Raw genomic sequence first — 12,271 nt, forward strand, 5'->3', positions numbered from 1 at the left:
CCCATCTGGGTCACTGCCTTGGAGAGGACCAAGAAGGATTAGAGAGAGTTCAGACACAAAATGTAATACAAATGAGAAAGTTGACACCGACATTCTGTGCTCATTCACCATGCCTGAGACATTTATTGGTAAAGTGATGCGGCGACTGTAAAATACACTGTCTTGTGAGTCAGCAGGACCAGCTGACATCTAATTACACTCAGCATTGAAATGTAATCTGTGGTCTCTGATAAAAAGAAAAAAGTTATCTCAGTCTAATCCTTCTGTCTTATCCGAGGTGCCTGCAGACATGTAGCATGTATGTGTTTTGTGGGGGGTGGGGTTTGGGGTTCAGAGGACAAACAAATTATGGGACACTGTTTAAAGATGTGAAGAAGACTGAGACCCCTGGCAGGAAACCTGCCTCAGAGTCTGACGTGAACTGTGAATAACTTGACGTCTAACATTGATCCCTGGTCTGTATTGTGGTCTTAGTCTGAGACGAGAACATGAACAGTGTTTGTCACAGTTTAAAGAAAGTTGTGGGTGGAGAAGGGGAGGAAGGGATGAAATGTACATTGTTTTTTGTACCTTGGCTTTAATTTATTAAATATATCTAAGACTGCAGCTCCTGACGTTTGATTTCTGTGTGGGAGTCATTATATGTTCTGTCAAACTGTTTGCAAACATAGTTTTCTTCAATCTCTGAAACAAGTAACTATCATCAGGGTGGATGAGAACAGTAATGTCCAGTGAGCGTTTGTATTGTGCGGTTACAGATAGGTTAGAGCAATACCATCACCACATGAATGGTACAAAGTGGAGATGAGATCCTTCCAATATCCAAAGGCTTCCTAAACTTCCCCAAACTTGTGTCGTAAGTTTATCTGCTTCGTCGTGCGCATGCGTCCCACGGTTGCAGCGTCTCACACGTGGGGGTGAGTGTGAGGGTCTCTCCATCCTGTGAGGTTGCTGCAGACCTCCAGCCTCCAACCAGAAGGCTTCAGTCAGTCAGAGGAGAGGAGAAAGTTTCTCCAGGACTTCAGGGGTGAGGCGCATCTCTGCTTTATATCCGAAACAAAGAGTCAGCTGCTAAAGCTGCTACACCCAGGTAAGCTAACGTACTTTCTGCTATTTGTGCCACATTTTAGCCCTCATGCTTCACAAGCTGAACAAACAACACCAGAAACTGGCCCGGTGTTATGCTGCTAAGACACTAACAATATTTACATATGCAAATGTTGTCATTGTTGCCACTTTGTGGACGCATTAAGTAGTATCCTCTGTGGTTTTGCTACTGTGTGCTAACTGATCAAGTCACTCACTCAGTGTCGATAAACAGGCGCGTGTACGTGTGTGTGTGTGTGTGTGTGTTAAGGTTTGTTCCTGTCAACTAAATGAAAGCTCCTGACTGTGTAGTGTGTGACCTACAATGTGCACACAATCAACAAACCAAGTGTGTGTGTGGACATCTACACTGTTACTCACAACCTTTACAGAACAATGTGAAGGTTAAGGGTGGGCTATTGCTAAAGACTTTGGGGTTTTAATGAGTTAATATTTGTCATTGTAGCAGGACTGGTCACAGGATGTTGGTTAAACATGGTTTGTTTGTGGCCTTCAAACACTCCCAGAACAAACATTCTGCTCAAAACACACATGGACACAATACAGGTGGACAAATGAACTGAGAACATATTTCTTGCTTTATTTGAAAACCGTTTATGTTAAAATATAAAAAGTGTAAGAACAATTGTCCTCTGCAAACAATATCTGTTGTGCATCCAACAGGCCAGATGGCTGATCAGCTTTTACATCTACAATGGTCTCTTCTTATAAACATCAGTCCCAAATATTACTTGCTAGATACTAGTAGCAGAAAACAAACTATCAAATCAATGACCCACTGTTCCTGTGGGAGGACATTGCTTAATAACTTTATTGAACATGGTGTGTTACAGGTGTATGCTTGATTTTAGCTATAATGCTTCAGAACTAATTTCACTGAGTCTGATGGTGCGGACCAACTCATCTAAAATGGCTACACCTTTGCACAGAACTGCAGCACATTCCCTGCTGGCTGCAGGCTTCATACAGCATCAGGTCTCATTATTGGGTTGTTTTGACCTCGGCTGACCTGAAAACAGAGGTCAGCCTCAGTAAGATGCTTACTTATCATTGATCACCACTTTTGACCTTTGACTTCTGATGTAGTGATTCCCCACTTCAGAGAATTCACTTGGTGATATATATTGATTTAATTGATAGATGATGCCTGGTATTCACAATCTCTTGTTAGCCACCATTGATTTTACTGCTGCTGCCTGGATTCATTTATCTGTCTCTCCATCAGTCATGGCTGTTGTGAGGTTCTACAGTAATGAGGCTCTGAGTGGGCGGGCCTTGCAGAGAGCCGCCAAGCTCTACCCTGACCTGTCAATCAGCACGGAGCTGTGCTACAATGTGGAACTGACCGGTGAGTGTGTAACACTTGTCAGCTGATGACACTAATAATGATGTGAAAGCTGTGGACACAATGTGAACAAGAGTAGACATACAGATTCACGATGTGTAGCCTTGAGGTTTTCTGTTAGACTCCCCCATACTTCCTCACTCTTATCTATTTTTATTGCTGTCTTCCTGATCTGTGCTGCAGGCTGTGAGAGTCTCAGCGCCGAGCAGAAGGAGGTTCTCCTTTGGCTGTTTCGTCCTCCCCTGCAGGCAGAGCCGCTGTCTGAGAGACCAAACCTCACAGAGGGCTGCGGGGAGAAACTGGTGGAGATTGGACCTAGGTCTTTAATATTTTTTCCTTCTTAATTAAAAAAGCAGTTTTTGACGATTTGCTTAAATTACAGGTCAGTTATCTCATCATTCATTCATTCAGACAAGGAGAGGATTTATGGATACATAATGTTCAAACAGTCGGATTGCATACAAGGATGGGTACAATTATGTGTGACTACATATAGCACATATTTAAATAGATACTTATACAGCAGAAATACTTTCGAGGTAAGCAGGTGTTCACTGTGTCCAGAGGTAGATAATATGGGAATCTATAATGATAACTTCACTCTGCTGTGCACACTGTAGGCGAATACGATCTGCATTATAATTATTCCCATTAGGTACAAAAAGAACATATGGTGTCATTTCAGATAATTAGTATCTTCAGTTGTTTTATCAGCAGTAAGATGGATACAAATGGATTCAGTCCAAGAAAAGGACATGTCTTCTTACTGTTTTCTCTCATATTTGTAGGTTAAACTTCTCCACCGCTTGGTCCACTAACACCGTGTCTATCTGCCAGAGCGTCGGCCTCACTAATGTCACACGAGTTGAACTGTCTCGAAGGTTTCTTATCAAGGTTTGAACCTGTTTCATGGAGCAGTCATTCAGGAGTGTTTGTCACTTCATATTCACGCTCCTGTTTTTCTCCTCTCCAGCACAACAACAAGGAGAATGTGAACGACCTCAATGGAGATACGAAGAAGCTGATTGAGTGTCTGTATGACGGTATGACAGAGTGCATCTATCAGCATCCCATCACCTCCTTCACTGTAGAAACCAAACCACAGTCTGTGTTTGAGGTGGACATCCTGGGGAAAGGGCGTCCCGCCTTGGAAACAGCAAACAATGATCTGGGTGAGACTTCTTACTACAAATAATATCTATTCAGGTTCAGCCTCTTTCCTCTCTGCTTTCTCAATGTATTTAATGACTTGTCTTTCTCTTCTCTTCATGCTTCTTTTCAGTCTTGCAGCCTTCTGTGAGTACACTGTGTGTGCTGGTATTAATGTCACATGAAGCATGACATTATTACTTAGCTGGTTAAGGTCATAAGACTGCAGTGATGCCGCTGATTAGATGACACGTGCATGTGTGTGTTTAATGTGTGTGTCTAGTGTGATAAAAGCCAAAAGGAGATGAAAGGTCAGTGAGGGTCACGTTGTGAATATGTAGTGAGTAAAAATGCTGAATCTACAGTTCAGTGTGAGGTCAGCAGGGCAGCTATAATCCTCATCGTCTTGAGTTTAAACCTCAATTCCAGCCAGGCTTACTGTAGTTAACAGGGTTACTATACAAACAAAGATAGGCAGAAGGGATGCTACAGCTGTACCCACATGAGCAGCCTAAAGTGAGTGAGTCACATTTCACTGAACAGCTGACGAGACGATGGCTGAGCAAAAAGCAAAAGCTGCTGTTGTTAATAGGACTATCTTTGTCTGACAGACAGACATCTGAAAGCAACATCACTGTTTTTCACTGTGTTCTGCAAGTGAGCCAGAGGAGTGAGCGAGCCTCATGGTGAAAGTGTATTAAGGCGAAGATGCATGAATCTCAAGAATCTAAAGATCAGTCTCAGCACACTCACCCTGCAAATGTCAAATTAAATTGTCATACCAGTGTGGCACCCTAAATTAGAGCTGCCCTTTATTTTCTCAAGTATTCAGCTGATTGGTCTTAACAAATGTCAAAAAATGAGAACATACCACCACATTATTTTAAGGAGTGTGATGTCCTCATATTGTCTCAACCCCCCAACATGTTTTCTTTTACATATATTAATGAAAAGCAGCAAGGATTTCATTCATGACCAATATAGTGACCAGTTCTCTGTTTAATGAAGCAGAACTGTGAAGCATTCAATTATGCTGTACTAGCAGTGTTTTCTCAGTCACTGTAGTTATCCCTCTCTTTATATGAATAGGCACTATGACAGTAGCCTCAGTGACAGAACGTGGTGTGCTTACTTATGTTCATGCTCAGCTTATTCATCCAGCAACTTCATTAATATTCACAGGCGGCTCAAACTGATGAGAATCATTTCAGTACTTACTTCGCAGGCTTCCCAGTGCTCCACGGGTGAATTGAGGAGGCAATTAAAAATGGTTTCAATAGAATTTATAGCTTTCTTTCTTTCTTTCTTCACATCTAAGTTAGAGAGTTTCTTAATAACATTTTATTAATAATGTTTAAGCGCTGTTTTCTGTACATGAGGATTTTTTCTTCGTTTGATATTTAGTATGTTGTGCTTGATGCAGGCCTGGCCTTTGACTCCTGGGACCTAGACTACTATGCATCCATGTTTCAGAAGATTAAAAGGAACCCCACCAGTGTGGAGTGTTTTGACCTGGCCCAGTCCAACAGGTAGGGGGTTCATCTGCAATGAACAGATTAGCAGGGCTGCTTTGTTGCATTGTGTGGAGGTGTTTTCTCGGCTTTGCTGCTTTTCTGTTTCTGGGGTTTCTTTTTATTCTCTAATGATTTTTCTTTCCTCTGTGACAAAGTGAGCATAGTCGTCATTGGTTCTTCCGGGGGAAGATGGTGATCGATGGCCAGGAGCAGAAGGAGACCCTTTTCAGCCTCATAATGGACACTCAGCGGCACAGCAACCAGAACAACGTCATCAAGTTCTGTGACAACAGCAGGTAGTAGTGGAAACAATATAGGAACCACAGGTCCTGCATGTTTGTCCATACTGACTCAGTCTGAAATGTGTTTGTGTCCAGTGGCATCAAAGGCATGGAGCTCGAATGTGTTTATCCTAAAGACCCATCTCAGGCAAGCCCATATGAGAAACGGCACTCTCTGCGACATGTCATCTTCACTGCAGAGACACACAACTTCCCAACTGGTCAGGACAAAAAACACAGTGTAAAAACTTGCAACTGAAGTTTTTACAAAAACTAGTTTTTAGTCTGGTGTGATGAACTTTACAGGTGTGGCGCCATTCAGCGGTGCCACCACAGGGACTGGAGGCCGTATCAGAGATGTTCAGAGCGCTGGACGAGGAGGTCATGTCATCGCCGGGACTGCAGGGTACTGCTTTGGAAACCTGCACATACCAGGTCAGACACTGTATTGTTTTGCAAAAATAGCAATCTGTATTTGTTGAGCAATAACCTCCATACAAACAAATTGTTTAGTTGATGATGTCTTTTTTTGCAAGTGATGAGTCATTGTTAACTAAGACTGTCAAGAAATCTTTCTCGGTCTCACTGTCTTCCTCTCCAGGGTATGGTCTCCCCTGGGAGACTGAAGGAGAGGGATGGGAGTATCCATCCAGCTTCGCCCCGCCACTGCAGGTTGCCATTGAGGCCAGTGACGGAGCATCAGATTATGGCAACAAGTTTGGAGAACCTGTCCTGTCTGGTAGGAAACACATGACACAGTCAGACAGACTCAGCTACAAATGTAGAAGTATCTTCATTATTGAAGGAAATTGACCTCCTTCAGGTTTTGCTCGTTCCTTCGGCATGCGGCTGGCTAATGGGGAGCGACGTGAGTGGATTAAGCCAATCATGTTCAGCGGTGGTCTTGGTTCTATTGAAGATACACATGTAAAGAAAGCTGAGGCACAGCCTGGTAATGCTTTAACACCATTAATCAATTAAAACTCTGCATTAACACATGTATTGATCACAGAGTCTCTCTGCTGTATTTTCAATCAGGAATGGAGGTGGTGAAGATCGGAGGGCCAGTGTACAGGATCGGTGTAGGAGGAGGAGCGGCCTCTTCTGTTCAAGTACAGATGCTACAGTAAATCACAGTGAGAGCAGTAACCCCATCAGGTGAAACACCTTTAACTTAATTCCGACTTATAGGTCCAGGGGGACAACTCCAGCGACAGAGATCTGGGTGCAGTTCAGAGGGGAGATGCCGAGATGGAGCAGAAGATGAATCGTGCTCTCAGGGCATGTCTGGAGAGGAGCAATGGAAACCCAATCTGCAGCATTCATGATCAGGGTGCTGGAGGAAATGGTACAAACACTGTGACCTTTTAGGGTCATTGTACAGTTTAGAAATGAGAGCAAAATTAAGTTGTTGTTATAAAGAATATTCTCATCTTTAGGTAATGTGCTGAAGGAGCTCAGTGAGCCTGCTGGGGCTGTGATCTACTGCAGTAGATTCAAGGTAATCAGCATATAAAGATAGCTTTAAATAATTTATTGTGTTTTCACAATAGATAAATGTTTTTCATTGTTTCTTTGGCCCTAGTTTACATTTATAGTCTTCTCTTCTTTGTTGTGTAGAAAGGTGACCCCACATTGAGTGTGCTGGAGCTGTGGGGGGCAGAGTATCAGGAGAGCAATGCCCTTCTGCTGCATCCATCAGACCGGTCCTTCCTGGAGAGGGTGTGCCAGAGGGAGAAGTGTCCTGTTGACTTTGTGGGGAAAATCACAGGGGATGGCAAGGCACGTTTCAGAGTGGCTTAAGTCAATAAGCACGCATCCACTGTAGCAGTTAGTTATGCTTAAATGACTGTTAGTGAGTGTTTGTTTGCTGGGTCATGCAGCTAGACAAATGCAAGTATCACCCAGGATAGAAATGCAGGTCAGCATCAGTGTGTTTATTTCATTCAGATTTCTCACACAGATTGTTCTGGTGGATGATGAGGGAGGCCGTGATCATACAGATGGAGGCCGTTGTCCGGTCGATCTGCAGCTGGAGTGGGTTCTCGGGAAGATGCCGCAGAAAGAGTTTAAGATGGAGCGACTAGCTCAAACCCATCAGCCACTGACTCTACCTGCTGGGCTGACTGTTAAAGATGCTCTGCACAGAGTTTTACGTCTGCCCGCCGTGGCATCCAAACGCTACTTGACCAACAAGGTATGAGTTCCACCTCTGTCTCATACAGTCTCTGTTCTTACAATAAATGTGTGCAGACACTTTGTGACTCTCTATGTCTTCCCTCCCACCCTGTTAGGTGGACCGGTCTGTGACTGGGTTGGTTGCCCAGCAACAGTGCGTTGGGCCTCTTCACACCCCATTGGCCGATGTAGCTGTTGTTGCTCTGTCACCGTTTAGCCTCGAAGGCGCAGCAACGGCCATCGGGGAGCAGCCAATTAAAGGGCTGGTTTGTCCTGCAGCAGGGGCTCGCATGGCTGTTGGAGAGGCTCTGACCAATCTGGTGTTTGCCAGAGTCACAGCACTGAAAGTGAGCAGAGAATGAATAAGAAACTCCCAAATGAAACATATAAAAAAAAATGACAACACAAAAATGAAAAAAATAATCTGTAATGTTCATGTTGGGTTAGAAATGGCAGAGATTGCAGATCATTTTCCCTGGTTGTGTGTTTCAGGATGTGAAGTGTAGTGGTAATTGGATGTGGGCTGCCAAGTTGCCCGGTGAGGGTGCATGCCTGTGGGATGCTTGCAAAGCCATGTGCAAGGTCATGGGTCAGCTGGGAGTGGCCGTTGATGGGGGCAAAGACTCTCTGAGTATGGCTGCAAGAGTGGGAAAAGAGACGGTCAAAGCACCAGGTACCCACTGTCTCACTGTCTGGCTGAGCTTCTTTGAATGTCTGTGTGTTTAGGTTAAATGTAACTCTCTCTCTATATTTCTATTTTAAGGTGCTCTGGTTATTTCAGCATATGCTGTTTGTCCAGATATCACTGCTACTGTGACGCCTGATCTTGAGGATCCAGATGGCAACGGTATGACACACTTAACACACATACACACACAATGGCTTATTTACACACAGCCTCAATTATGATAAATCAGTATATCTGACAGCCATAGCTTGTAATAGCAGGAACATGACCAACAGATATCAAAACAAAGGTTTTTTGTATTCTCCATTCACAGACACTACACACATGTTATTACCTAACACTCACCACTTAACCAGTAATAGAACTTTTTGTGTCTGCCTGCAGGCATGTTGTTGTGGGTTCCTCTCAGTCCAGGCTATCATCGTCTGGGAGGCTCTGCCCTGGCTCAGTGCTACAGTCAGCTGGGAGACTGCGCTCCTGACCTGGACCAGCCAGGACTATTGACTGCCTGCTTCAACATCACTCAGAGACTCATGGACGGTTAGTTTATTCTGGCTTCCGGTCACAGAAAAGTTCTAATATTGATTACTTGTTTCAGTTTCTGAGCAAACTTGTCTTCAGCTTTATTTTGATGCTCAAATTCTAATTGCACAGCTGTAGCTTTGCACTGTGATAAGACAGCCCTCTAGTGGCTTTACTGGGACAGTAACTAAAACTTACCAACTGATACTGCACTTGTATCTTTACTACCTGCTACATAGACAGTAGGTTTGAAGTTGTGTTGATAAACTGTTTAATGCTGATTTTTGTGTGTGTTTGTTTGTTTTCCAGATCGTCTGCTGAGTGCAGGACACGACATTAGTGATGGAGGCCTCATCTCCTGCTTGCTAGAGATGGCATTTGCAGGAAACCGTGGTATTGAGATTGAGTTGTCATCACAAGGAGCTGGAGGTTAGTGCATTAATTAGTCATTTTGTTTTGTTTGCCTCTAATTTATTCAATATAAACTGCCTTTTGTCTTCTGTGAAGTCATGGAGCTGCTGTTCAGCGAGGAGCTGGGTTTGGTTCTGGAGGTTTCACACACAGATGTAGAGACTGTGTGTCAGAGGTACAGTGATGCAGGTGTGCAGTGCCATCGTATCGGTAGAACATGCGGCTTTGGACCAGAGGCTATGGTGAGACATCAACCTCAGCAGAGAGACTGCATCAAGGCTTTTCTTTAAACTGGACTGTCCTCAGTTTTCCTCACTCTTCTTCCAGGTAACTGTCCAAGTGGATGGACAGGAGGTGCTGAGAGAGCATCTCCCCAACCTCAGAGCACTGTGGGAGGACACCAGTTTCCAGCTGGAGCGCCTCCAAGCCAATGAGCTCTGTGTTAAACAGGAAGAGGAGGGGCTTGCCCGGAGGACACAGCCATACTTCAGACTGACTTTTGACCCCTCTGAAACACCCAGTATAAGCCAGCTCTGTAAGTCCAAACAGCTAAACTAAACTTTTTTCTGTTCTGTTTTTTCATTTTAAAAATTAGTTCAGCCAGCATATGTTTTGTTCCTTCAGCTACAGGGCAGCCACGCGTAGCTGTGGTCAGAGAGGAGGGCAGTAATGGAGATCGGGAGATGTCCGTCTCTCTGTATATGGCAGGCTTTGAGGTCATTATTTAGTTCTATAAACTGAATATCTCTTCATCTAATCTGTGTGTCTTCATGAACCCTCTTTCATGTGTGTAGGTTTGGGATTTCACCATGCAGGACCTGTGCTCTGACTCTCTGACCCTGGACTCTTTCAAAGCAGTTGTATTTGTTGGAGGATTTAGTTATGCAGATGTCCTGGGATCAGCTAAAGGTAAATGCACACATACACACTCGCTCAGAGACCACTTACGGATGCAGATTTTTCTTGTTGTGTCACACATTGTTTGTTTTATAAAGGTTGGGCTGCTACTGTTGCCTACAACCCCAAGGCCAAGGCTGAGTTTGATCGTTTCCGGCGGCGAGGTGACACACTGAGTCTGGGCGTGTGTAATGGCTGCCAGCTACTTGCCCTTCTAGGTTGGGTGGGAGAGGGTGAAGATGGAGCTGGTAAGTGGAGAAGGCAAAGAAATGAAAATGTTTCTCTTATAATAAAATACAATACTGAAACGTATTTTAATTGTGTTTTTTTATTTTTATTTGTCATTGTATTTTTCATTTGTTATTTTTCCCTACAGAATCTAACGTGGTGCTAACCCATAATAAGTCTGGCAGGTTTGAATCACGGTTTGTCAGCATTGGAATTCAGAAGTCCCCGTCTGTCTGGCTCACAGGCATGGAGGGCTCTGCTCTGGGAGTCTGGGTTGCACATGGAGAAGGTAAAGTCAAGTCAGGTCTATTATAGTGAATTCTGTAGTCATTTCTATGTTTTGGTCACACAGTATATAAGGGATTTGCATTGATACTTGAAAAAGCACCATGGCAAAAATGAATGAAATAAGTTTAGACCCTTAAAAAATGATGAGTGAGAGGAATTATGAAGGAGTTCAAAGGTCAAGGAAGCACAATTCTTCAGAAAAGACACCTCCAAGCCAGACTGAAGTACATCAGGGACAACCTGGAGGTTTTTTACAAGATTAAACAGTGTCATTTGGTCAGATGAAACAAAACTAGAGCCCTTTGGTCAGAGAGGTGTTCCCTTTGTTCGGAGAAAGACATGAAAAAAGAAGACTCAATCTAAATATCTTCAAAGAAAACCTAAAGCAGTCAGCAGTAATACTGGGTCTTGGTTGCTTTTTTTCTGCCAACAAGACAGCGACCCGAAGCATACATCTCTTCTAGTGAGGAACTACGTCCAGGAGAGCAAAGTTAAACGTTACTAAGTGCCCTGCACACAGCAATGACTTAAATCTGACTGAAAATCTATGAAGTGCATTAAAGACCAGGGTCTATGCCAGGAGACAAATCAAAGCTGGAGGAGTTTAAGAGATTTAAGTAGAATGGGGTTGGATTTCTCAGATGACATCAAACTTATTGAAAACTATACAGAGACCAAACAAAATGATACACAACTGGCCATTAACATCATGGAAGTTCATAACCTGTTTCATGAAATAATTTAATATTTCTGTGTACAAGGTGAAATGATGTAAACCTCCAGAGTAAAATTAATATGTTTTAAGTTGAAAAATGAAATTTTCATAGGGGCTAATAAACTGTAGCTCATGTTTATATTTTTCTTTCTGTAAACACCTCCTGCAAGATTTCAGAGCAGGACTTTAGACATATCTATTTCTGTAATATCAGCAGCAAACAACAGGACAGGACTGTGAAGGTTTTGATCTTGCACAACAGCAATTGATTCTGCTGATTCACAAGCCACAGGTCAGTGTGTTCTGCAGCCGCCAGCTGCGTTTGATATTGATTTTCTCTAACCTCTCTCCATCCTCCAGGTCTGATGCAATTCCGTAGCTCCCAGGCCCAGGACCTGATCGTTTCTGGTGGACTTGCCCCCCTCCGTTACCTTGACGACCAGGGTCAACCCACTGACGAGTACCCTCTGAACCCAAACGGGTCTCCGCAGGGTATTGCAGGGCTCTGCTCCAAGGATGGGAGACACCTGGCCATGATGCCTCATCCTGAGCGCTGCACCCTGGGCTGGCAGTGGCCTTGGGCCCCAAGAGACTTGAGGCCTTCTCTGACACCTTCACCCTGGCTGCGCATGTTCAGAAATGCAGCTGCCTGGTGCATCAACACAGGGTCATAATGCTCCACTTACGGTACATGCTTCTGGCCACGCCAATATAGTGTTACTGTCCTGTAGGATGATAACTGAATCTGTAGGGACTGTTCCCTCCTTGTGCACCTATGATCATGAGGCTACTGTGGATTGATGTATGTTTATGTTTAATTTTGGCAGTCACTGCATATGGTCTACTTAGGTTTGCAATGCTGAAACATTGAAAACTGAACTTGCCAATAAAATATGAATTAACAGAAGGAGCATGTGTAGTGTAACATGATCAAGAAAAGCGATTAAA

The 12,271-nt window shown here is 43.7% G+C and overlaps 1 protein-coding gene across 1 annotated transcript; it reads left to right on the forward strand.

Moving 5' to 3' along the window:
* Window positions 1-899: 899 nt before the first annotated feature.
* Window positions 900-12,230, forward strand: pfas (phosphoribosylformylglycinamidine synthase). Its single transcript, XM_028403209.1, has 28 exons — window positions 900-1,090; window positions 2,333-2,455; window positions 2,636-2,771; window positions 3,241-3,346; window positions 3,426-3,624; window positions 5,025-5,130; window positions 5,271-5,411; window positions 5,493-5,617; window positions 5,703-5,831; window positions 5,998-6,135; window positions 6,220-6,348; window positions 6,435-6,508; window positions 6,588-6,744; window positions 6,836-6,897; window positions 7,017-7,178; window positions 7,360-7,593; window positions 7,691-7,921; window positions 8,067-8,247; window positions 8,338-8,421; window positions 8,647-8,802; window positions 9,094-9,213; window positions 9,292-9,437; window positions 9,523-9,730; window positions 9,820-9,911; window positions 9,990-10,104; window positions 10,191-10,340; window positions 10,469-10,609; window positions 11,684-12,230. The coding sequence occupies exons 2-28, from the start codon at window positions 2,335-2,337 to the stop codon at window positions 11,995-11,997; spliced, it is 3,957 nt and encodes a 1,318-aa protein (XP_028259010.1). The 5' UTR covers window positions 900-1,090; window positions 2,333-2,334; the 3' UTR covers window positions 11,998-12,230.
* The last annotated feature ends 41 nt before the right edge of the window (window positions 12,231-12,271 follow it).

Source organism: Parambassis ranga, chromosome 4, assembly GCF_900634625.1.
Source record: "Parambassis ranga chromosome 4, fParRan2.1, whole genome shotgun sequence".
Lineage (NCBI taxonomy): Eukaryota > Metazoa > Chordata > Actinopteri > Ambassidae > Parambassis > Parambassis ranga.